Below are 27,197 nucleotides of genomic sequence, written 5' to 3' on the forward strand. Positions count from 1 at the left end.
TTTTGTTGCTAATTACAATCCTTTTACTGTTGCAGTATTTGTGCCCTACTCTTCACAAAGATGAAACAATGTTTGCATGCATCTCTTTACTAATACGATTTGTACAATAAATAACATTCATATTCACAAATCAAAAAAATTTCACTCCAAATATTTATATCACACTAGAGACTTAGTCTATTAATTGGTACAATGCACTAGCTTGCTTACATACAAACGTCTCACTATCATCAGCACTATACATTTTTTTTGACTACCACAGATGAGGGGCAATATTTGTAACTCGATTGGAAGTTTAACTATCGTGGTCAGACACTAAAGCGTTGATCTATAAAATACCATTTAATCCACATTGTACTAAAGACAGATTTCCACAAGCCAGATCTCATCAGTATAAGAATTAGTGTTTTAAACAAATGATTGGAATATACAATCTAATTATGACATTTTTATTTAAGGCTATAAAAAGCAGATTTTCCATGTTATTGACTACAGCACTCCAACCGAAAAGAACCGATGGATTTTTTTTAAAATGCCTTTCATTTCAACAGTAGTTACACAATTTGGTAGAAAATGGGACTAATATATCTACCGGATTCCTGAGATTCATGGACATTAAATGTAGTGTAAGCAACCAGGTGTAAAAGCACCTTAATAAAAATACATTATTGAAATGTATCTGGCTTATTAAAATAATGCAAAACAGTAAACTGCTCACCAACAATTAAAATGGTGTTTCTCTACAGCTTCTGAAGCTACAAAAACTCTTGGTATCAAATGTGTATAGAAAAATCTTATTCATTTCCAATTCATCATAAAAGTCATTTTAATAGAGATCAGTGATATACAATATTCACTTTGAAACATAAGGAATTAAGATACCAAATATTGATCAGATTTGAAGTATGCACATATTTACATAGTGTTAACCAGGTACCTAGAAACATAGTCCTATGAACTGTGTTTCAAAGATATAAGTTTCATTTCTTTCCGAGAACATTTATTTGTGTTTTCCTTCTGATCATGTTAATATGCAATGCAAGATTTGGGCTGGTTTTCATTGAAAATGTTTTTCACAATTGTACATTTTTACATATTCCCTTTGTCTGAGGAGTCAGTACAGCAAATATTGATTTAACACTTTGTAATTTTTATCTCTTCAGTCTTCACATTGTTTAACACGTATCAAAACCCTACATTTTGAGCTTAGCGATCCAGAAACCGAGTCAAGTTTATCTTCAAATTTATAAAATAGTGTTACATTTTCAAGTTGTGTTTTGAAATTTGATACATTCAGTAAGGCAGGTAGGTTGTATTGAAAGTTGAGTTTCTATAGCACTCTTGACGAATGCACAGTATTTCCGTATTTCTTTTGTGATCCCCAGATTGTCTAGCATGTGGAGTTTACAAATATATGCAGGATCTGAAGTGTTCTCCAACTCCATGTATTGGACATCAGAACAGGCACTAAAAGAGTAAGGGTTCGACAGAACTTCCCGAAGGAGATTGTCAACGCGAAATACTTTGCTGTTTCATCTTTAGTCTGGGGACAAAAGCAGAAAACAAATTTTTTTCAACCATGAACTTTGGTTGAGTGATATTCAATGAGCTGTTAGGTTTAGCACTCAAGGCATGTGTGTGCCTGTGTGTGTGACGTAGGAGGGGATAATGTAATTTCCCAACCTATACTAACCTAACCAGCACATGCAATGTGACCTCATTAGTTCAGGATTTTAGATCCACAAACAAACAATACTTTGAAGAACTTTAAGGGCACATTAAAAGTTGATGTAAAATATTGCCATTGTCAGATGAAGTACAAATACAGTTGTCAGATCAATAGATACAATTTGACAGCTTATACTACACAAGTTGGAATACTGTAAGGTTGTAGTTAGATAAGAGCAATAAATGCCCAACAATTACTTACAGCATAGTTATTCAGACTTTTTAATTAATCAGAAACAACCACCACAAATTATCTTGCTGTAACAGAACAAGAGACCAACATAACTTCCTAGAAATTGTGTTTCAACAAAACTTGTAGATAGTAATCAATCTTGTATTTGATATAAATATACTGTTGGGAAGAATAAGTAATCTTCAGTCAAGCAAGTCTAAAAAATGGGAATAGAATTTAAGAACAAGCATGGAATAAGAAAAGGTCATTTGGTCCACAAGCTGACCCCCTTCAGATCACTCAAAATCTAATCCTTCAAAGGATTTCACCTCAGTCACTCGAACTCCTGAGGGAATAGTTTTGTCTAGATGCAGGCTGGTCCCCGAAGGTAACAAAGTGAAACACTGTAGAATATTTGTGCCTTCCACAACTCAAACTTGGCCCCATCCTCAAAAGTGACAATCCCACCAGCCCAGAACCAACATACCATTGTGTTTCATGAAATACCTGATCATTTCAATATTCAATTGCTCCAAATTCCTTCGAACCAGGTACTTATCCACTTCCTTTTTTTAACAATCATGCAGCATCAAAGTCATGTTCCACAAATCTACTACTTGTAACGGGAAAGAGGGGTGGGGGGCTGGGGGTTCGGAGGGCAAGACAAAGAGAGAGAGCAAGGGAGCTTTCATCCCAGTTTATGGTTGTGCAACATGTAAGATTTAAATGGATTGTCACACACACAGCCATTATGATTACACATGAACACACAGCTATGTGACATATACCTGTATTTCATGAACAACAGTTAGTTCCTTCGTCCTGAGAAACACCATGCATGGGTATCAGGCTTTCACACTGCTCATTGTCTTCTGGAATTCTGAAAGAATGTTACATTGATGTTTTTATTAGCTAATTATGGAACACAATCTCAGAAAGACAAATTCTCTGGTTGTTTCAGTATTAAAATACAGTCATCTATTTTAATAATTGCACTTTGTGATCGCTGAATAGACTTTCGTTCAAGAAAAAATAGTAAGTGAATTTAAAACTGAGTCCAAACTTCATTTAAAAGGGAATTGGATAAATGTTGGAGGAAAAATAATATATATGGTAAATGAATAAACTACTGTAATCAGAGTAGATCACTTGAGTGGGGAAGCTAGCTCCAGCACACACATGATGGATTGTATGGCCTCCTTGTGAACTGTAAACAAACTACTTCTAAAATATTAGAAGAGGATGTATTCTATTAAACTGCCCCATAATCCTAATCCAGACATATCTCAATCACCACTTGTTGACCGGTTTGACACTTTAAAATGGCAGTTAGTGACAGCCCTCCTTTTGACATTAAGCTGCTGCTAACCAAAGAGTTCTAAAGTGTAAACTAGGTCACGGAAAGAAAAGAGTTAACTGAGAGATGACTTCTTCATTGAAAAGATTTAAGATTATGAGGCAGTTCTGCAGGGAGTGAGATCACCTACCTTCTAGTCTTCATTCCTTGAATTACAAGTATTGTTCACATTGTTAAGATCGGGTTCCATACTGGGAGTGCAACTTAGGGGAAACCAGAAAAAGGGTCAACCTCTCTTTTTTGTTTCAAACTATGGCCTCAGGATGCTTCCAGATATCCATTTCACTCAGTATTTTAAACACCAGGAACATTCCTATTCTTAATCTTAACTTGTTTTCTAATGAAATTTAATTCTTTGAGTCTCTCGTAACTTAGATTTTTAAACTATGGAATCATCCTTGTTAATCTTTGAAAGTATTCCAAATCAACAATATCCTTTGGATATCCTAAGCTACAAACTACTCCATCTGTACACTCAATAACTCCCAAAATAAAATTTAGGACATCTTCTGGCATATTTCCTTGAGATGCCTATCAATAGTCGAGTGATAATTGTTCCACGTTGATTGAATTATTTCATTTGAATGGTTAATGAATTAAAATAGCTGTCTTAAGTCGTAAAAAGTTTACATTCCAATATACAACTTTCAGTTACTTATTACTGTTAGGATAAGATTGAATTCTCAACTAGATCACTAGGTGGTGTGTTCCATGGGGTGGGGGAGGAAAAATTTCCCCTACTGGTGGATCTGTATAACAGATGGTCAAATGAAGCAGTGAATAAGGTTGAAAAAGCACCTGGATACATGAAGCACTGCAACATAGACTATTTGCTGCTGAGATGGATCCTCTGTGTATCACTTCAACCCACAAGACCTTGGCTCCGAGAAGATCATGTGATGAAGTGAAAGTCTTGCAAGTCAGTGTCAATCAGTGGACAGAGCATTTCCTAACAAAAATGCAGTTTACACCAAAGATGCTTTATCTGATGGCTATGCCGTTTGAATACATTTTCAATTCCAGTGCGTTAAAATAAAAAATGGAAAAAAAAGCTGGATGAATATCTGGTCAGGAACAGAAATGACTGATAAGGGGAAACAGTTTTTGAAATGTTTTATATAGAACAGTACGGCTGCTGAGGTGAAGACCATGGAAATGTCGTCAACTAAGACAATGGGGGATAAGATGAAGGGGTTCTGCAGTTTCGCTGAATTTACCTTTGGGAGTAGGAAGAAACTTCGCAAAACCCTTCCTCAGGTGACTAAATGAGTTGAGTCCATTATAGAGCAGGTTGTATATGGCCTGCGGAAGAAATGGCTTGGTGGGGAGAATGACCTTTTCTTGCTCCATGCTTCTTTATAACTTTTGTAATGACAACCAGGTTTCCAGAATTAAACACTGTTGCTAATGTAGGTTCAATAATGAACTCAAACCTTACAGCAAGCAGACACTTTCAATATTCATCAAACTACATCAGTTTATTTCCTATGTTGTACCCTTTAAATTCTTGATTTCATAATGACCAATATAATCCAATGTGGCATTCTTAATGATGTAAATGCAATTTGTGGTTGTTATTGTTGTAGACAAAAATCCCAATGTTCATGTGTTGCAAGGTGCAAATGCAAAGACTAAAGATTCAAGTATTTATGTGCTGAAAGGTTAAACAGCCATATTTTATCCAAACATTAACCAGTCTTTCGCTAGGATCAGACTTATATATTTCTATTATTTAAAAGTTACCCTACCTCTGAATCCGATGCTTTCTACATAAGAATGCAAATATCCGTCTTAGGCCAACCATAACTGGATCCCAGTTATTATAGTGGCATAAAAGACTTGCAATGAAAAATGAGAGAAAGACTGGAACCGATCCTGCAAAGAGTAACCAAGAAAACTTCACCTAGAAAATTCAAAAGGATAACATTAGGATTTAACAAAGCAAGTAACCTTTTACTATGTGCACTTGATAAATTTCAGTAAACCCAGCTAATTAGACCTATCATTTGGATGAGACGTTTAACCGAGATCCTGTCTGCCTCTTCTGGTGGATGTTAAAAATCCCATTGCACTATTTGAAAAGAGAAGGGAGTTTCTCCCATGTCCTGGCCAACAATCCCCCAAGTCACTTGTTCCATGGCTGCTTGTGGGGTATTGCCATGCACAACTGTGCTTCCATGTTTGTTTACACATATACAGTCACTCCATTTCACAGGAAATCCTGTGAAGCAGTTTGAGACGTCCTTCCAAAGTGATAAGTTGCAAATTCAAGGATGATTATTATTATTCATTTTACTTTGTTCTTAAAGATTCTTATTGATCTTAGAAAATAACTCAGCAAAGCACTGTTTTATAGTACTTTGTTGTATGAACGTGTGCTATACATTTGTCACTATTAAATCCCTTTCACAAAACGATTAGAAATGTAAATATTTTCACTTTCTGCAAAATTTTGCATCGTTTTAAAATGTTAGTATTTTATTTATGATGTGCTTGTTGAGGACATTAACATTCACAAACTGCAGAAATTCCACGAATTCCACTTATATTTGTTTCTCATTACCTAAACATAAGTTAGATAACAAAAACACCTAACCCTAAGTTTTCAAATTCATTATGTTTAAGACTTCAGGAAATATTCATCATTCTCAGGACTAGAAAACTTCACCTATCAGCTAGCTTCTGTGTTTTGGTATGTAATAAAATTCGAAAATGTCTCTACGTACTTGCCATAATAAGTTAACTTTGAAGTGTAGTGATGATTATGTAGACAAATGTGACAACTAATTGGTGCTAGTAGAATCCCAAAATGAGCAATGAGATGAATGAATACGTGTTGAAGTATTTTTGTGGTAAAATTGTATGATGGAGGAATATTGGTCAGGATACCAGGAAAATGCTCCATCTTCAAAATAGTGCAAAGATCTTTAATATCTACCCAAAGCACCAGACATGACTTTGATTAACATCTCATCCAAAGTTCTGTACCTCCAACAATGAATATCCCCAGTATAACATTATGAGAAAAATGAGTGTGACTCCCAACTAAGTCAATCCACAATTTCCTGTTTTGTTAGCTGGTGACTCTTTCTTGTTATTTTCTGATTCTTTGTACGCTTAGCAGTTCTTCCTGCCAATATCCAACTATTTTAAGGTTTGAAAGTGGTCTGATAATTAGGAATGTTTTAGAAAGTTTTCTTTGCCAAAAAATAGAGTACGTATTAAAACAAGTGTCCTGACACTGATCACATAACTTTCAAAATTGGCTAAATTACCTTGTTCATGCAGATATCTGCTATCATCGAGAGAGGTATTGTAAGACTCAATGCCAATGTACCTATCAGTGATGAAGTAAGAAAACAGCCCCTGAAAAATAAAATATATTTAGAGTCCATGAACATTAATAATTCCAATTGTAATTAACTGCAGAACACCATAAAGAACACTAAAAGCTGCACAATCAGCATTTTGGACCCGAGCTGGGGGTTGGGATCGGGGCAGGTGGAGGGCAGGGGGTGAAGGAGGGTGATCAAAGGTATGGTCGAAGAGGAGCATCTTGAAATGGGTCTTGAAGGAGGCGAGGCACTGGGACTGCAGAATGGAGAGTGGCTGAAGGCCCGCCCCCCCCAACGCTGGAGTAGGCGAGGGACGTGAAGCAGGCCTGAGCCCACTGAGCGGAGGCAGCAGACAGGTTGGTAGGGGTTTAGGAGGGTGCAGAGGTAGGGGAGTGCAAGGCCATGGAGGGCTTTGAAGGTGAGGACCAGAATCTTGAACTGTATCCTATGTGTGGATGGGAAGCCAGTGGAGTCGGGCGAGGATGGGGGTGATAAGGTCACAGAGCCTGGTGCAGGAGAGGACTCGGGCTGCAGAGTTCTGGATGATCTGCAGCCTGTGGAGGGAGGAGTTGGGGAGGCCAACAAGCAAGGAGTATGCATAGTCAAGCCTGGATGTTATGAATGCGTGTTTGAGGATCTCGGCAGCCTGCAATGTGAGACAGTGACAGAGCCGGGGGATGTTGCTGCTTTAACAGCTTTTTCTAATAGGTTAGTTAGTATGGCAGAATCCAGCTAGCTGATCACTTAAGGGATCTATAGTGGGCCAAATGAAGTGGAATGCCTAACTCTTTTAAGTCAGCCGTATTCTTTTTAAGCAAATGTTTTTCACTCACACATAACAAAACTGAAGCAAACATTAATTTTTAGACAAAACACAAAGTACTGCAGATGCTGGAAATCTGAAACAAAAACAGAAGTCGCTGGGAACCCTCAGCAGGTCAGACAGCATCTATGGAGAAAGGAAAGTGAGTCAACGTTTCGGGTCCACGACCCTTCGTCAGTACAGGTCAAAGGGTTCTGACATTCTGAACCGTTTGCTCTGACAAAGGGTCGTGGACCCCAAAGGTTGACTCACTTTCCTTTCTCTATAGATGCTGCCTGACCTGCTGAGTGTTCTCAGCGACTTCTGTTTTTGCTTTTTTTTAAATTAATCTTTCGACCTTTTGGCAGGTCTACAGAAAGATGCATCTTTGTAGGCAGATAGGTTCTGTACATTTCAGCTCACACACTGTGGTGTTTAGAAAAAGAACAAATATTTCAGGTCTAATGCTACTCAGACATCAGGATAAAATAATAATAATCCTTGCATTTGATATAGCGCTTTTCACGTCTTCTAGACATCTCAAAGCGCTTCACAGAATAGACTGTGAAGTGAATTGACTGTATATTTGTGAGCGAAAATGCGGCAGCCAAATTGCATACAGCAGTATCCCACAAACAGTTGTAGATTGTAGTGACCAATTTATCATTGTTCTTTTTTCTTGAGGGATTATTATCAGTAAGGAAACTTGCCCAAGGTTTCGCCCTGCTGGGAATCTAACCCAAGTCTCTCGCTTGAGTGGCGAGTGCTCTAACCACTGAGTTAGAGGACTCCACATAACGTTATTGCTGTCATAATGATCCTAATATAAAATGTAATATAAAAATATATTTTTTCTGACTTGCCATAAATTTTTCGGAAAATGTAAATTGTGCTTTAGTATTTAAACATTTAAATCTGGCACATCTTTTTTNCAGTCCCAAAACACCCCTCTCTGCAACAAGTCCAGGAGCCTCGTTTATTATTTGTATGGATTCTGCAATGTTTACATACTCTTTTCCATGGAGTCAGCACCTCTTGTCTAATAGAAACAAATTGCTAATGAAATCATACCACAACCAGAGAAATTCAGACAGGACTGTTCCTATAAGGCCATTAATAAGGAGGTACATCCAAATGGTTTTGCTTGGGAATTCGAAGGCCTCAAATCCTGTGTAATGAAGCAAGAAAAACCCAGGCCACAGCAGCAGGAGATTAAACAATCCCACAAACCCTGTAAAAAGTAAGGCAAAATAATACATTAAAAGAATTCTTGGAAGCAGAATGTTACGGTTAAAAGAAGCAAAAAGTGGAGTTGTGATTGGCAATGTGCAATTTTCTTTAATACCGTAAAAAGCTTTTTCTAAAAAATTACTTTTATTCTAAAATTGATTTGATATCATTGAAAGGATGTGCACAGGATAAATATGCATTACATTAATAAAGGTAACAAACCGCATGAGTTTGAGTAATTAAAAAAAATATTGGGAGCATTTCCACAAAAGTGTAGAAACCTTTAGGAAGAAATATTGAAAATTATCTATGAAAACGGGGAAACAGAAACAATGCACTGCTAGGCCTGATTATAGGTCTAGGCCTGATTGTGGGTCATGTTAGTTAAAAAGCTTTTTCCTTTCAATCAAATCTAGTTGGTATAAAATTGGAAAGTAAATTTTAATTTTAATAATGATGCGATAATATGCTTCAGAAATCCTGAAGCATATTATCGCATCATTATTAAAATTAAAATTTGGATACAGAGGGAAAGGTTAAGAATAAATTGCAGAGGCCACCCGACTATCCATTATGCTGTTAAGAGCAATAAACTACATAGCTTGGAAATGCTGTTACCCAGAGAGCTTTGCAGATTCAACTTTACGTCCACGGAAGTGCTAAGGTTTATAAGATAAAGCACAGTATGACAAATAGACGTGGAATAACAATCGCTTCGAGAAGCCAGACTGGAGGTTGTGTAAGTTTGTGTATGAAACAGCAGTTATATGTAACCTGCAATCTCAAAAGTTATGCTAACTCAGTCCTGGAGTCATTGCTGTTTGAGGAGTCGTGGAGAGGGGAGCTTATTTTATTGTATTACAAAACCATGTGCGACATTGTATAGATACGGTATGAAATTATACTTACCAAAAAACATGGGGATGTCAAGCTTGTCTTCTCGGTCTACCTTTCTCTTAATCATGACAATGTAGACGGCATATAGCACTGCTCCTGTTAAAGACCACAATGAGCCTGTAGTAAAACAAAACGTTAAGGTTATTATAGACTGTCCTAAATTAATTAGAATGGTGGTTTGCATTCGTTCCAGTCTTTCAAATATATATATATATATATATATAATTTTCCTTCCCCCATCCAACATCATGCCCACAAATACAATCCCTGCACTTAACAGAAAACTCATGAAAAGGCACTCTAGCAAATGCAAGGATTATTCTGTACCTATTATTCTGTTGAATCCTCAGGGAAAGATGCAATCGTTTCCCAGGCCTCTTCTATTACAATTTTAAAACTGACTACTAGGTATGTTTTAGATTGATTGCTCATCAGTCCTCCCCTCCCCAATCAAACAATGCCCTGAAGTTTTAATAAGGCATTACACAAATGGCACTCTCTTATAATCATGAGAGGCTACATAAATCAAAATTATGATATCAAAGCAGTTCTCACAAAATGGCCCATTGTTTTTATATTCACAGGAACTTAAAATTGAATTGTTTCTGGATACTTAACAGTTTAGTGTGATAAATTAAAATGCAATTGCTAAATTTTAAAATAAAAGTCAACGAGTCACACATATCAAAAGCCTGTACTAAGAGTCCTTACCTATTGTACCTTTTCCCTTGGTATCTTTACTGGACAAACTAACAAGAGCAATACCACCGATACTAGAAAACAAAATGAAAACAAATGTTCACTTCGTATTGCATCGTTACACGTGAAGAATAAAATTAAGGTTGTATTGTACAAAAAGTACTAGAACAGGGTCACCTTTAAAGATATTAACACAATCGAAAATATGCAACTTAAAATAAATATACAACTTAAATTCTATTTGTAGACAATTCCTACCTTAGTATTACTGCCAATAATTTGGACAGTGTGAATCTGTCTCCACTATTGCTAGGAAACATTGCAGCTAGAATTAATGTAAAGAGACCTGTATGAAGGAAACATTGAAAGTCATTAAGGAAGCAATACGTTTTGAAAAATAAAATGATAAAGTAGTATCGATATGAGGGTATGACTAATTGAGTTTTACTGAGGATGCCATTCATTTGTAATTGTGGATGTTAAATTAAAGGTAAGATGTTATGTATGATAGTAACAAATAACTTGCTGACAGTAGGAAAACAAACAAAGCTTTGTGGAGCAGGTTGTTGAGAAGAGATTTTGATTATGTTTTCAATCTGACGAATTTAAAAAATTCTCTTTGTTTTACTGATATGGTTAACAACAATTAGACATAATTTAAATAGTTTTACGCAGGGTCTCCTTGGAACCTAACTGGCTCCAAGGTGACATGCCTGGCAATGAATGTCAGAATCGAGCCAGCCCTCTAGTTTGTGTTTTTGAGCCAGACAGGTCCACAGTATTCCAGAGCACTACTGGTGACAGCACAGCCAGCCTCTCATTGGCAGGACCTGGAAGGGCAGACCAGTCACTGGGGGCAGGGAGTCATCTCACTCAGCTCCTGTTAAACCTGCAAGCCAAACCCTTAACTAGCTGGACAAACAGTGGGACAGCTTGCCAGACAGCAATATCAATGGCAAACTGTGCAGTTTTAGCTGGTTAGACTCCAGTAGTACCCCAGCACACACTCTGGTGTCCTCAAGCTTTGGCTCTTGTCAACCTGCTCTTAATACTGTCTGGAATTAGGTAAGCAGGATGTATCCCTCCAGGAAAAGGATGTGAATTCCATACCCTTAATCTATCTCTGGGATTTCCACGTATAGGTGAGACGCATGGAATTCTCAGCTTGGTTTGGATACCCTTAAGCATGGTGATGGGTTTCTGCATGTGTCAGATACCCAGCTGACCCCACAAAAATCCAAATGTATGTAGTGGCCCTGCAGCTACACAATGTTCCCACAAACTAGAAATTTCATTTGTGTGAAGAAACTTTGCACCCCACAATTTCTAGCTTTATTAGTTTATTAGTTTAGCTTGGAAAAAAATGATATAATGCGATAAGCAGCAAAAGCACTACAAGCAAGCAACATCTTACCAGATGTAGACGACAGGATGTTAACAATAGCCACTTGGGTATCAGATAGTGCTTCCTGATAGGAGAAGTTTGCCACAAACCACTGAAAAATTAATTGAATTAAAAATTAGTGGGAACTGTGTCACATGAAACTACCTTCGGTAATTTGATGTTATCATCACCCTGTGGTAAACACTGAATCTGCACTGAAAGCTCCCTGAGGGTGGACCAGGTTAATACAGTTTATCCTACAAGTACAGAACCATTATTTACAATTAATCTTATTTTGTATCCAGATTCTTTTGGAAGCAATTTGGGATGGTCAATATTAAATTAAATGTTGAACCATTCGAGAAAGACAATTTAATAATAATAAATAATATCTCTAATTTTAATGCCATTTGCTTTTAAATATTCCCCAACACAAATAAATCTGAAGTAGCTTGGTGATATTTCTTTACAATCACATCAAATTTCCTTGAGCGTGAGACAAATCACAATATACAATAACTTGTTCATGTACAATTCAACCAGAGAAATATTTATCACAGTAAAAAGTTTAACTACATACTGATGGGCACCCATAGAATTGTTTCCATAAGAAATTACTGCTAATTAGTTATGAATAGATACCAGATTTTAAAGTGTACATGTATCATAAACCTTCATGTTCCAAGTACACATTTGTGCTCTTGTAAAAGTTTACAAGAGCACAGGCATGCCCCTCACATCCATTCTGCATTTAAACAATTGTCTGCATGCAATAGTGTAACAAGTTACAATGTAGTAAAGGCACCTACCACAAAGCAGAAGAAAAAGCTGATTTTTGCTACTTGTGTTACTGTTAGCTTGCCAACAGATTTCAGCACAGCTTCATGGTCCTTTGCTGCTGGATAGGACATTCGAGAGAGTTTTGCTTCAAGTGCGTGGTGGGCAGGAAGTTGTCGTACCTCCATAATATTGCTGAATCGAACACGAGTTTTTTTCGGAGCTAAATTTAAAAACATTTTAAAACTGAAAAAAATTACCTACGACCACACTTTGAAAATACAGATCTATGGATTAGTTCACCCAGTTGAAGGGCTCAGAGTACTCTGAGTTTTGCCATATTATCTGCTATATGATGGACAGTGGGTGGGGAAAGAACACAATTGCTAGTTGAGCATTCATGACGTTGGGGTGGTGGTGGCGGTGGTGGTTGGGGGGTGGAGAAGGAAGAAAAATCAGCCACATTATTGACTGATCAGCTGACAGCCTATTATTGTGCCTATGTTTTCTGCCAACTGTACTTCAATTGCAACCTCAAAAGAGCACCCCCTACTTCACCAGTGAAAATGTTTGTTTCTCCTAGCAACCATCCTTGGGATTTCTGAATTAACACAATTTAATTTTTGCCAAATTATGTGCATAGGCTCACACCTGGCAATAATGTCCAATGGTTTCAGAGACTAAAGGGCAAATCTTTCATTGTGGCATCTACAAAGTAAAAGATTATTCTTTATTTCATAATTGTCATTAGTCATTTGATACATTTATAACACTTTTGTGAACATAACATCATCCTCAACATTAACTTGATTTTTATTCTTTTTTTTTTGAAAGTATACATTTAATATTTAGTACAACAGAAATCCAAAACAACATCTTCTGTTACAATTGTTTTCTTTTCTCCCGATACAAAAAACATTCCGTTGTTTACTGTACATTCCTAGGTTGTACATAGATTGTGCACACATTTTTTTGGACGCTCCTTTTAACAGTCGGGAGTCACCCCTGTGTACACATCCACGTGTGTGCCTGCACACACCGATAAGGCGCACTTGACGCTTTCAAAAGACGCTTTCAAGATGTGCACCGCCCGCGCACGTGTTTGGGACGCTGTTTGGTTACATCTCGAGCATCCTGCTGTGTTGAATTTTATTAAAGTCATCTAGTTCTTATATTAGTCTATGTTCCACGCAGCTTTGTATTTACCTCATGCAGAAAGCTATTTGCAAAACCTACCCATGTCATGGTCACTGTGAACACTATTCGCTTTTTCATTGGGTGAATCATGAAATTTCACTGGGATATACAGTGGTTCACTCTGCCATGCAAAAGAGAAATTAATATTCAGTAATAAAACATACTGATTTTTTTCACGAATAACACAATCAAAAGTGAACAAATCTTTCAACAGTTCTTTATGGTTCAGAAATGTTGGATTATTCAGAAAGGGAAAATTCTGTGCAATTATATGAATAGCATTTTATTTAAAAAAAGCATGAACTTTGGGTTTCAGATACTGAGCTACTTTTTGACAATGAGCAAATAGAATTTTATTTTATAAATTGTTTCATCTACTCTGAAGAAGCATTTGTTCATTTTTGTATGATTATTCTATTGAGCTGCTGCTCTTGATGTGCTTTTTTTTAGAATCCTAGATCCGGCTTTCTCTATGATTTATCCTCCCCCTCCCCAAAGCAAGATTCTTAATGTGAATAGGTTTAGAGCGTTACGTCAATAGCAGCACTGACACTGAAATAAATATAATTTCCATAATACGGATTGAAAACTTTCATACCTGGATTAACAATGAATGTAGATGGCTCCTTCTACCATTTAATACTCACCAAGGAATCATTTATACTAGTGTCTGCAGTGCAGGTAGCAAGATAACTTTCAGCATCTGCAAACTGAAAAGATAGAGAGTTTGAAAGTTATGAAGCAAAAAATATCAAAGAATGGTAATAAGGGCACTAAAAAGAGGCTGTGACCAGCAATTTTACCAGCACGTAATTAGAAATCAGAAGTTATCAAAGCAAAACTGAATCCTACCCTCCCCGATATCTTTACTGGAAACTACAATAAAAATTGCATACAATATTAAACAGAGCAACATACATCTGCACAATTCCAAAAACAATTTGATAATCTCAGATCTAAATTTTAAATGTAGCAGCTATACAACATTTTTTTAGCCTTAACTTTAAAAGCACACCATATTAATAATAATAATAATCCTTGCATTTGATATAGCGCTTTTCACATCGGGAGGACGTCCCAAAGCGCTTCACAGAACACACTGTAAAGTGAATTGACTGTATATTTGTGGGCGAACGCGGCAGCCAATTGCGCACAGCAGTGTCCCACAAACAGTCGTAGATTGAAAATGACCAATTTATTATTTTTTTTTGGTTTTGGAGGGATTATTATTAGGCGTGTGGAGTAAGGAAACTTGCCCAAGGTTTCGCCCTGCCTGGAATTGAACCCAGGTGTCTCGCTTGCAAAGCAAGTGCTCTAACCACTGAGCTACAGGACTCCACTAAGATTAAAAATCTAACTCAAGGGAAATACTTACCAGTGCAACATGTCTTCCATAAGTACACTGCTGCCGCCACGGCCTCCAAACAAGGAACCCCAGGAGGTAAAGCAGAAACATAGACGTTTTGGCAAAAGTGCTAAAGAAGGGCTTATCATACTCTTCAAATATATACTGTATTCGGAAAGGAAACAAAATATAATGCACTTAACAACACACCACGTATTCAATAGCTTTTAGGTGCAAACTACATACATCCAGCCATTTACAGTTCCCACCACATGAATGCACAATCATTACTTAGATCAGAAAAGTTGAAAATTCAAGACAATAAAACAAATACTTGAAGTGAATAGACTGCAACTAATTTCACAGAGTACTGTCCATTTCAAATTCTGGAGTAGTTTATTGCTACGTACTGTGATTTTGTAATCATTGATCCTGCTGTTCAGTTTATTTTACTGGGTTACAATTTTAAGTTGAAGCACGATAAAATTCTAATTGAAACCCATTATTAAAGCCAGTGTGGAATTGTATAAGGCAATTTAAATAGTTTTGCTAATAGAGAATAATGGCCATTGCAGAATAACACAAAATGTCAGTTTACTGATTTGCCTTACAAAAGCAAATATATACTACAGTATCTTCCCTAATGGACTATAAAAGATCAATAAGCATTGTATTATTATAGAATTAAAACTGGTGTAATGCTTGCAGTGGAATTATGTTGTCAAACACTTCTGCTATTTGGAAACTGTAAAACTTCTTAAGTTGTCCTGTTCTTAATGTTACCTCATCTGCATTGGGGCCTGTAAGACTAAACCTATAATGCACCAGATTCTCTCAGCTTTGCTGAATCCCAAAATACAAAAATAGTCTCCAAATGATGCATTTGCAAAAATATCAAATTCTAGTGAGACATATTGGATTTTACTTAAAACAAACAAAACAGAAAATACAACTGTGCTGGACTAAGGACTGCAGGAATGTTCACTACTATCAGTTAGGAAGTAATGGTAAACCACTGGTATGGCTGTTTCCTGTAAAATCTGAAAGCTAGACGGTTTTAACTTGAATATGGTATTTTCACACATCATTGACCCCTCAAACGATGCATTATAAACTTTTTACAAAAAACAGCAGTTATTTAAGGTTCCTATTTGTTACAAGAAATGCTACTGAATATAACATGGCACAATCTATAAAAGAAAGAGCAATTTAGATTTTTTTTAAAAATAAAGATCCTTGCATTTGATATATAGTGCATTATCATATCTTCGAGACGTCTCAAAGCTCTTCGCAGAATATACAGTAGTGAGTTGACTGCGTACAGATTGAGTGACCCAGGAATCAAACCTTGACAATCAAACTTGAATTGAAAACAAATCACCAAAGGATACATCTTTACAAAACCCCTTAAAGGATATATTGACCTCCAGAAATCAACAATATTCTCAAAGGCTGAATGTACAGGTTAAGCAAAGTCATGATATCTACCCTGTTATTTAAAAAAATCATTCTTCAAGACTTATTAGATTGCAATGGAATCGCAACTTTATGGTCACCCTGTAGAAGCCCAAATATGTGGTTTGCATGAGAAGCAAATATTGATTAAAGGCAAATTAATTCACTGTCAGGATAAATATAGCATTTCTGTTCTCAGTGGGTATTGAACCAGTGTTGGGAACAATAAATAAATTGGACTCAAAACCTTTGAGGGAAGATTTAAATTTTTTTTTCACAAAGCTACCTCCTGAATTGATAACATTATGAATTACTTATTTTAACTTTAAATAAGTCTAAGTGCTGCACTCAAACAAAAGTAGTGGTTCAACAATACATGCCTATCCAATGAATACCACAGGAAACATGCTCTAGAAAAAATTCTTACAGGCTATTGAAACATTATTGCTATTCACAAGGACAGGTCAAGGCTGTACAAAGAACGTTTCAGTGCAACTGCATTCAGTGCGGTTGAATCCATATCTTAATGGACACAACACTATCCTAGCACATTGTGGCCTACTTCCACTAATCGTCGAAAAGTAAAGTTCAGATCTCAGCCTCCTTCACATCATTTTGTTGTTCTTTCTACTTTCTTCGTGGTTTTAAAAGGATTCCCACTGCAAACCTGTATTTTGCATGTATAGAGAAGCCTAATTTAGGTCATCCTAGTTTCCAGCCAACAGAGAAAACATTATTGGGGACACTGATGGTGAAAAAATGTTTGACTTGCACAGCTTCATTTATATCCCAGGCTTCATTGTCCTTGGCTTGTTAAAGCAAACACTCCCTGAATGAGTGGGTGAAAAATAAATAAAATAGTAAAGGTGTATAAAATATCTACATCTGTGTAAAATAAAAAAGATGACTTTGCTTTATGCAGGATAGTGCCAAAGAACACTTACCGAAGTAAACTCAGAGGACGCAACCCAGATGATATCAACAATCAACAAAATAATAATTCCAAGAACCATACGTCTTCGCTGGGGAAAGGAACTGCTCTGCGAGTTCATTCGGTTCATGATAAACACCCACACCATTTGCAATCTATTAAAAACAAATTCCCAAAATGTGAGCAGCTGAAATTATAAATCAAAGAACAAAGAAAGTTATTTTCTGAAATCAGTCAGATAGAACTTCACATGATTTCAGTCAGTCATGTGTTCAACTCGCTACTCAAATTGACACTCACTACTTGGGTTACCTCCTATCTTATAAATAAATATAAATAAAATAAATAAGTGCCTTTGGCACTCAAGTTTTTTTTTGAGAACCATTTGTTTATTAAAGATGTTAATTGAAAGCAGACAAAAATACAAGCATAACTTGTACAAGATTCTAAGATGACCATCACATATAAATATAGTCAGCTTTTGTCTACATTACAAAGACCAAAAACATGACACAGGATGTTTGTTCCAGTGGTTTATTAGGTCACTTAAACAATAGACTACGACCCTCTTGCACATTTTAGATGTCAGCTATTTTAAATGTACATTTTCCTAATGTCTACAACATCCAAAAATTGGTAGCATTATGTTTTGTATTCTTATCACCCATTTCCCATTGAGCATAAATAAATTGTACGTGAACACATATAAAGACAATATGATAACAGAAGTAAGGAATTCGATGTCTACTTTCCACCTGTACTGAATAATACTGCAATGCAAGCTTATTGTTTCCTGGGAAAGTTTTGAAATATTGAATTCTGTGCTGTTCATGTAATATTGAAACTAATTTCAATAGGCCTCTCTCAATCCATAGAAACACTGCTAGAAATATCTGCCAGCATCCCTTTGTAACAGAACAGGCGGCCAGTATTACTATAATATAAAAATCGTTGCATTTGATATAGCGCTTTTTCATGTCTTCTATACGTCTCAAAGCGCTTCACAGAATATACTGTAAAGTGAATTGACTGTATAGGTGTGGGCGAAACGCGGCAGCCAATTGTGCACAGCAATATCCCATAAAGTCATGGATTGAAGTGATCAATTTATTTACTGTTTTTTTTCTTGAGGGATTATTATTAGGTGTGTGGAGCAAGGAAACTTGCCCAAGGTTTTGCCCTGCCGGGAATCAAACTCAGGTCTCTCACTTGAGCGTGCTCTAACCACTAAGCTACAGAACTCCAACAATACAACAGGTGAATGTTCTACACTTGCATAAGAACCACTGGACTAATCGAAGCATGATTCCTGCCCCCTTCACTTGGTTTATTCTTCACAAGGTGTTTATAGAGTTGCACATAACCAACTGTGCAGCACCTTGGGACGTCCTCCTGACGTGAAAGGCACTTTATAAATGGAATCTTGTTGTTGTTGTTGTTGTTGTATTAGAGGCTGCCTGTTTAGAAGCTGAACCTACGCGCAATGAACCTTCCTTATGTTGGAGCTGAATCCATATTTAAAAAGCACAAATGGACACAAAACTAAGAACATAAATTATTAAATTTCTAAATTACTCTTACAATAGTGCAATCTTTTCACACGATAATAAACAAAAGAATAGGAATTGAAATATGGCAAGACATTCTTAAAGCTGCATTGGGAGTACAATGAAATAAAATCTCTTTAAAAAAATAGGAACCCTTTGAATTATTTTTGACTGTTAACTAGTTAGGTTTTTTTTAAAAAAAACATACGGCATATGAAGACTATATAAATGAAGAAACTCTATATACCTGTTATTTGAGTAACTAGGGCATGCACTTTCATTCATTATTCATCATAACGATTTGCAGAACCTAGAAAGCAATCAAATGCCTCTCCATTATGAATAGTTGCAACAATATAAATTGTATTCATAATTTTACAACAAATCAACAGTTCCAACTGTTTTAGATTTAATGGGTGGATGGACTTTAAAGTAAAACTATAAACTTTATTCATGGCACAAAGTTTTGGTTGTTTAACAAGCTTTTCAGTTCAGTCTTTAATTTAATGAGTAAACCACTTGCAGATATTTAAGTCGTATGTTGTACAAATTCCTCATTTCAAATGTTACATTAATTTACCGATGAAAAAATCCACAAATTTAGGTACCTTATGTGATTATCTTACGTTAAATGTTTCCCACAACAAATTTGAAAAAAATAATAACAGCTTCCTCTGTAAAGCAAAAGAAAATTGAATCAAGTTTTCCAATGCTCCAATCCCACCCTTAAAGCAATCATCAAATATAGCAGATAAAGTAACAAGCTGTAAATAATCAATTTGGATTTGCATTTATCCAAAATTTCAATATTCATCTATTAAAAAAAACATTAGGGCACAAGGTTGATGCAGATACATAAGGTTTTTCCTGAGTCCTTTTTTCCAAAAACATTGAATTGGACTTCATCAGATTCGGTGCACACAATGGCAAAACATTTCAGAAACTCAAAGTTTGGAACAATGAGTTAGATAACAGGGAGTTAGATAAAGGTCTGTGTTGGTCCTAGGAAGTATGTTGAAAAGTAGTGCAGTGCTATTACCTCAATTAATAAAAACTGATGTGTGTGAAAACATTTATGTGCTATTTACATGGTGGGCTTGATGAGTCTGGCTTAAAAAGGACAAACCATCCTCCTCCTTATTTGCAACACTGCCTCAGTATTTTGTTTTTAAAATTAAAACCAGCTTTGAAACTGCAGACACCATCATTGCTTCATTACCAAGAGACTTACCTTCGTAGAGGGCTGTTGCATGCTCCGTTATGTGTAAATGTTCTACTGTACTGTGAAGTGGTCACATGGTTGTTGATGTTCAGGCTGGTTGGGAGACAGAATCAGCAATAAACAGAGAGGGGAAAGGAGATGGCATTTGAACGCGCGAGATGTGGAGGTGGAAGAAAGAGAGACGGAGCGCGAATGAGTGAGGGAGCAAATTAGCCACAAAGGCTGGTCCATTACTGTACATAATTAATGCTAGGAAAACATTTTAAATGCTGCGGATGGCAGTTAGAAATACTCATACAAGCACATGGAATATTATGTGAACCATGTGTTTTTTTAAAAAAAGAAAAATCAGCTCAAAAGTAATCAATTGCAACCCCTCCCCCACCAAAATCATTCTGTGGCATCAAAATACTTTACAATAAATATTTCCTGATAATGGTTTTAAAGTGCATGAAGAGATTATAGAAGTAGGATTTCAGTTGTCTGAAAAGAAATCACCAGGGTTAGTTTTTTGCGGGGTGTGAAGGGTCTTTCAGACAAGAGTGGTGAGGTGGAAGAAAGGAGAATTTGCTGAGTTGTTACAACTCAACATAGGAAGCCCAGCAAATTAGTGTTTTTAACACAATATACATCACTTATATACTTTGATCATGACAAATATTGGTTACACACTCTTGCGGATTATATTAGGAGTTGTAAAGCACCCTGCAACCTATTTGACAGAACTATAATGCAGAATGTTTAGACTTGCCACAGACCTGAGGCGCATTCCACGTTCAATACTACAAGAATATCCTTCTCCCTTAACTAAAACCCATCGGCAAATCCTTTATTGGCACATTCTTCATTCCTCCCTCTAACTTTATTAATCTTTTCATGTCCACGGGTGAATCTAATTTCTACTCACCTTCCGCTGCCTCAAGATGTATCATAATAGAATTGATGTACAGATTGTTAAACAATGACATGAATAAAACTGAGGTGGGCCTTGAACCCTCAACTTTCTGTCACAAGAGTGCTACCACTGTGCCAGGTGACATGCAGATTTCGAAATTTTGAGAACTGAACGTTTATACCCATGAAGGATAAGATCATAAGAGACGTGCAGACGACGAAGCCCCTTTGACTCATTTGATCTCATCCTTTCAGAATACACCCCATCTTCTTTCCATTTCAGCATTAATCTATTTCTTAAATAAATTACATGTCCTCTTCCTGGTTACCAATTCCAACTGTTAAATACTTCTGTATAAAGAATACTATTACAATTGAGTTACCAATATGTAGATAATAAAACATTTATGACTGGAACCAACAGTTCGGAAAGGTTTACTGTGAGGACTGCAGGTAGATTTGACTGAATATTTTTTTCTTTAATTTAGACCAATAATGAACTTCTATTTTACCTTAATTTCCCCCCCCCACTAACTTTTAATACATAAAAAGCCAACTTCCTAGTTGTAAGGCTGCCACATACAGCATTTCCTGCACAGTTCACAAAGCACAGGACATGACATTACCGGTGCGACCTATATGTAGATAGCACACAGACTAGGTTTCTTGTAATACCTCTCAAAGATTAGTAAATTCCATCCTTGTACAGAGTTGTAGGTCCCATACTTCAATGGCTTCCAAAGTAGATTGCATATCCAAATAACAGAGATTCAAAGTGTTCTAAATTGCAGTCACCTACCATTCAGCAGGTGTGAAACTGATTATATGTAAGCCTCTCTGATTCTTTCTGCTCAAGTATCAGATAGACACAGCTAGATTCTTGGGATTCAATAGTTAGTCCATTACTAAGGAAGATAATATATTTTTTCACCAACATGCAATGATCTCTAGTAGGCCACATCAGTGACCAAACACCACAGTTACTCTGAAAAAGTTACACTTGCTTGTGTTGCAATGACTACAACCACAGAGAACCACACCAAGTTAGTAGGAAATGTATGGGAAGTTTCCAAAATTGGCCATTTACATGAAATTGAAGAGGTATTGCCAAACATCAAGAGATGCATACTTGTATGTGTGTGTGGCTAAACAGTATATAACTAAATTTGTTTACAATTTGGTTTAACACCCATTCCCTAAAAAAATACACCCCCTTCTACAGTGTATATAGCTTCCCCTCCCTTGTAATCATAACCTTTGAATGCCAGGCCTCTACAGTATTCTACAATATTTCATTAGAGCCATCAAAACTTTCAAAATATTAAGGCTTATTATAAATAATTTTAAGTATTCAATAATGCCAACATCAATCTGTTCAGTTAGGGATTACAATAGCTCCAAAAGATTACAAAAGTTAATTACACAGGTCACAGATTTCCACTCACTTTATGCAGTTTTTCATATATGCTCCTGCTCAAAATTTGCAAAATAAAGATTTATTTTCCCTTCAGTTCCTCATCTTCATAAACACACCAAGCTGGATCGAACAAAAAATTAATGTCTATAAACCAAATCAGTTCATGGTACTAAACACACATTCACCTCAGCTGAGGGTGCTCAAAGATTTTAGAGAACAGGTTATTGAGACTAAAGCAAAAGGCTAATGACACTGATGTACATTCTTGAGTGGTTGAATCTGTAGTTCACATTTCACATCTACTCACTCTTTAGTACAGAATCTTTACCAGACACCAGTTGGATAGTTTACCAGTACTCCATTCACGATGGATACTGAGATCACAGGACAACAGTTGAGCAGAGCGGTGGCAATGTATTGTTACACTAACTTGAAGATTATGAGTGTACAATCCAAAGATTTATTCAAACAAATGGTCCAGCATGGGCAACCTCGCAGAAGCAGAATGTAAAATAATTCTTACCTACATAAATGGTACAACTGTCCTGCTGATAAAGCAAGTTTAGTAAAAGATGACGTATTTGTTTCCTCCAGAATGGCCTTTCTCACCAGCCTTCCCATCTGCATCATCCACAATTCCACCTCATCCAAAATGTGGCCACTTTCCTCCTTACCCACAATAAACGTGTCCATTATCCCAGTTCTCTCCACTTCTTGTCTCCCAGCAGATAGACTTCAAGATTTCACTTTCATCTACAAATTGCTAAATACCCATATCCACCCCCAACTGTGACTTTCTCCAGCCTCACCCTCTTCCTTGGCAAACTCAAACTGCTATATGTTCCTCAGTCACTCCTTCCTACTATCTGAGATTTCAGCCATTATGCTCCTACCCTTTGGAATTTCCTCCCTAAATTACACTACCCCTCTCTATCAGCCTATAAAAGCCTCCTGAAAAATGTACCTCTTCACCCATGGCTGTTATCACCTCCTTTCTCCCCAAATCCCACTCTCCCTGCTTGGTATCTGGCATCATCTCTGTAAAGCTATTGAGATTTTGCACAATTTGAAAGACTTCATATAAGTACCAGTTGTTGTTGTTTAATGTAAAACTTCCTACAAAAAGCATTAAAGTGGAGTCCTGTAGCTCAGTGGTTAGAGCACTCGCCTCTCAAGCGAGAGACCTGAGTTCAATTCCAGGCAGAGGGCAAAACCTTGGGCAAGTTTCCTTACTCCACACGCCTAATAATAATCCCTCCAAAACCAAAAACAATAATAAATTGGTCATTTTCAATCTACGACTATTTGTGGGACATTGCTGTGCGCAATTGGCTGCCGCGTTCGCCCACAAATATACAGTCAATTCACTTTACAGTGTGTTCTGTGAAGCGCTTTGGGATGTCCTCCTGACGTGAAAAGCGCTATATCAAATGCAAGGATTATTATTATTATGGGCAAGTTTCCTTACTCCACACACCTAATAATAATCCCTCAAGTAAAAAAATAATAACTTGGGTCACTTCAATCCACGACTGTTTTTGAGACACTGCTGTGTACAATTGGCTGCTATGTTTTGCCCACAAATATACAATCAATCTACTTTACAGTATATTCTGTGAAGCGCTTTGAGACGTCTAGAAGACGTGAAAAGCACTATATCAAATGCAAGGATTTTTATTATTATTATAGGACACATTACTTTTCTTATCTGCTCAATCAGAATGCTAAAGGGACAAATTACACAAGAACCTTTTGCTCAATTGAGCACTGGAGCTGAGTGACCTTTTAGTTTATCAAAATGAGAAGATAGTGTTTTATCAATGATTGAAAGCTGCATCACACGTTTATTGATTAACCCAAGCTGATACACATTATGCAATAGAGTACCATCTAAGGTTTCTTTTTAAAACGTTTGCTAACAATGCAAGTTCCTACTTGCAGAAATGAAAGCTTTTTATAGTTGAACATGCGGATGGAAATTTGATCTCGGCCACCAATTTTAATACGGCCAGGCAATGCAAATCATGTATGTAAATGACTGTTTTTTTGCTCAAAACAGTACTGCAAAACCAGTGCCACGTGAAAGTTTGGAACAAGCAAAGGCTATGAATTATAAAAGCCCATTTCTCCATGGCATGGGGTGACTACCCTATCAGGGTTTTCTTTTTCTCTCTCTTTCGTTCCCCCATCCCTCACCTCCCCCACTCTCCCATAACCTTCATTGCAGGCCCTTTCATATCCCTATTCCCTCTCAATCCACTTTCTCAACCAATATTGAACCAGCATTTAAATCTAACAGCTGTTCCAAAATGATCTACTCTCTATTGGGAGTCCATTTCAGAATACAGCATTTACTATCTGGTGGGGAGGGAAGAATAAATCCTCTTATCGGTCGCAAGGCTTTTCTATTTGTTTCATGTAATCCTATGCTTCGAGTGAATGCTAAACCATCTCAGCTTTACGTAAAGTGCTTTACAAATGTAATTTTGTTGTTGTCCCTTCTCATTTATCAATTTTTCTAGCAAAAGTGAATACTTGGCTGAATCTTTCTTCATAATTTGGTCCAGTAAGGGCTAAAATCATCTTAGCTATTTGTATTCTGCAACATTTCCAATCTATCTATTCGGAGGAAGGATGATCAAAACTGCACGCCATGCTCCAGAACTTGCCTCACTGGTACTAAATGATAGCATAAATCATTGATTTCTAATACAAGACACTCCAGATACTACTCAATACCTGATTTATCTTAGAAGATACATTTAGAACCAGTCTATTGTAACATTGTACTTGTATCTTGCTGAAAGATAATACTGCAGCACTAAATTCACAAATTAACTAAGAAACAATTGAATTGGGAAAGTATTTTATAAACAAACAAAAAATCCCATCTTTTTACAGATAGTTAAAAAATTACCAGGTACAAAACCCTCCTCTTCGACCGTGCCTTCGGTCACGCTACTTCCCTCCACCCTCCCCGATCCCGACTTCCAGCTTGGATCCGGAGCATTGACTGTCCTTGGGATGTCCTTCTGACATGAACAGCGCTATACACATGTAATTCTGTTGTTGTAGTACTTTGGATTGTTATGGAATTGTGTACCCCATAAAACAAACAGTCAAGTTAACTGTCATTTGAAAAAAAATCATATGCTTAAACAAATTTGTGAAAGTTACTGCAGATGTCATGCCAGACATTTAATGTACAATTGTTATTAATCTCTACTGATTAATTTACATTGAAACCTGAGGTAAGAATTGAGCATCTTTAAAATGTGTTCCAGAAATGCTTGCCAGAAAGTAACAATTCAACTGTATTAATTACTGGGACTTTGCAGGGATACCATTCAGTATGTTATGACTTAATTCCTTTAAGACCTGTAGTTCCTTTGGACAACTTACAAATACAGGTGTGAATTATCATATTTTGCCGATTGCCAAACAGGTGCAATTTAATGAGCAAATCTTTTCTATATGAAAGTTCTTTCTGATACAGTTAATCTCAGTATCATCTCTGAAGACTATCCCTAACCAGTAAAATGTTTTTGCATTTGAAAATATACATCATTAAATTAAGTGACAATGCAGACAGGTTTAATTTAATAATTTAATTATTAAATTGCCAAATTTTAAACAGAATCTATGTGCATATGTGCAGACAGTGTAAAGGCAATATACTATTTATTTTTCAAAAAATCAAGGTTAATTTGTAAAATAGTCAGGTTTGTTTTCAGAATATTCACTGTGAATCAAGTGAATCAAACTTGAGATGATTAAGGTATGAGTCATACAGAAATCTTTAACTGCCAACTATTTATTTTGCAAGTAAAGTGCAAACAAAATTTATATTCATACAATAGACCAGTATATTTGGTTTTCTAACACTTCATTCGACTCATGTAAATATTCTGTTGATGCATCAGGGGGTCACTGAAATACTGTGGGCAAAAGTAATTGAAGCAACAATTTTTTTTATGAAGTTCATCACGTTCTGTCCAAAAGCACATCTGCACTTCATGAACTTCATTATTTCCACCTACATGAAGGTGGAAATAATCTGATTTAATTTACCTGCATGAACCTGGCTTACAAATTCAAATACCTTTTGTGAGCTAAACAGAACTTTGGAAGTCATTATGGTAATTATGGTAATCAGATAAAAACCACAGATAAAGAGAAAGAAAAGGCAAGAATATGTATTTTCTTAAAAAGAAAGGGGGGAACTGATTTTTTCCCCAACAAATAGTTGCATTTCACCAGCATTATTGTTATATGGGGTGGGGGGGAGGGGGGGATTGCACTCACATCCACAAGTACAAAATGCACTCACTCCAGTGACAATTAATTCAATTAACTTGTTGGCAGCCGTGCACGTGCCAAAGCTCTCGTGGTGTCCAATCCTGGCCCTGACCGACCGACTGACAGACAGACAGACTGACAGACTGACAGGGGCCCCCCAACCATATCAAAAACAATGGTATTAACAATCATACCGCTTAAGACGTCTAAGATTAATCATTGAAGGAGAAAACGGCAAAACATACCTGTCGTCAGTCACACACCACAAACACACACACACACACACACGGCGGTCCAGGAATATTTTGATGTAGACGATGACGAGAGAGAGAGCGGTTGTAAACAGAGGCCCTCGCAGTTCCTGATCAGCTGACACTGACCAACTGATCGCACTGGATCGGCTGGGCACGCACTGCCTTCTGGGACGTGTAGTCACCCGAGCGTCCCGTCTCGACCAACTACACCTCCCGGCAGGCAGTGCGGCCTGGAGCAAGGGGGCGAGTCACATA

At 36.8% G+C, this 27,197-nt stretch overlaps 1 protein-coding gene across 3 annotated transcripts; it reads right to left on the minus strand.

Moving 5' to 3' along the window:
• LOC103180373 (solute carrier family 35 member F5) lies at window positions 1-27,075 on the minus strand. 3 transcript variants are annotated; one of them, XM_007896181.2, is made up of 16 exons: window positions 26,934-27,075; window positions 20,088-20,171; window positions 17,323-17,464; window positions 14,954-15,088; window positions 14,226-14,288; window positions 13,618-13,699; window positions 12,414-12,604; window positions 11,635-11,716; window positions 10,479-10,566; window positions 10,233-10,294; window positions 9,534-9,638; window positions 8,466-8,625; window positions 6,533-6,623; window positions 5,006-5,160; window positions 2,689-2,780; window positions 1-1,543 (listed from the first exon to the last, which is right to left on the minus strand). In XM_007896181.2, exons 3-15 carry the CDS (start codon window positions 17,455-17,457, stop codon window positions 2,696-2,698), a joined length of 1,434 nt encoding a protein of 477 aa, XP_007894372.1. In that variant the 5' UTR covers window positions 17,458-17,464; window positions 20,088-20,171; window positions 26,934-27,075; the 3' UTR covers window positions 1-1,543; window positions 2,689-2,695. The 3 variants fall into 3 exon arrangements, with proteins under 3 accessions (XP_007894372.1, XP_042192250.1, XP_007894371.1); XM_042336316.1 differs by lacking the exon at window positions 26,934-27,075 and adding an exon at window positions 19,104-19,166 and having other exon boundaries at window positions 20,088-20,150; XM_007896180.2 differs by lacking the exons at window positions 2,689-2,780; window positions 26,934-27,075 and adding an exon at window positions 19,104-19,166 and having other exon boundaries at window positions 20,088-20,150.
• Window positions 27,076-27,197: the final 122 nt, after the last annotated feature.

The sequence above is a fragment of the Callorhinchus milii genome, unplaced genomic scaffold (assembly GCF_018977255.1).
Source record: "Callorhinchus milii isolate IMCB2004 unplaced genomic scaffold, IMCB_Cmil_1.0 Scaffold6, whole genome shotgun sequence".
In the NCBI taxonomy this organism is placed as follows: domain Eukaryota; kingdom Metazoa; phylum Chordata; class Chondrichthyes; order Chimaeriformes; family Callorhinchidae; genus Callorhinchus; species Callorhinchus milii.

Excerpts from the sequence above, each read along its gene's own strand:
- LOC103180373 (XM_042336316.1), bottom strand. The coding sequence starts at position 19,141 with ATGAATGAAAGTGCATGCCCTAGTTACTCAAATAACAG. Across the intron at positions 17,465-19,103 it reads CCTAGTTACTCAAATAACAG|ATTGCAAATGGTGTGGGTGT; the intron begins GTATATAGAGTT and ends TGTTTTTAATAG. Across the intron at positions 6,624-8,465 it reads TCTGAATTTCTCTGGTTGTG|GGGCTGTTTTCTTACTTCAT; the intron begins GTATGATTTCAT and ends TTTATTTTTCAG.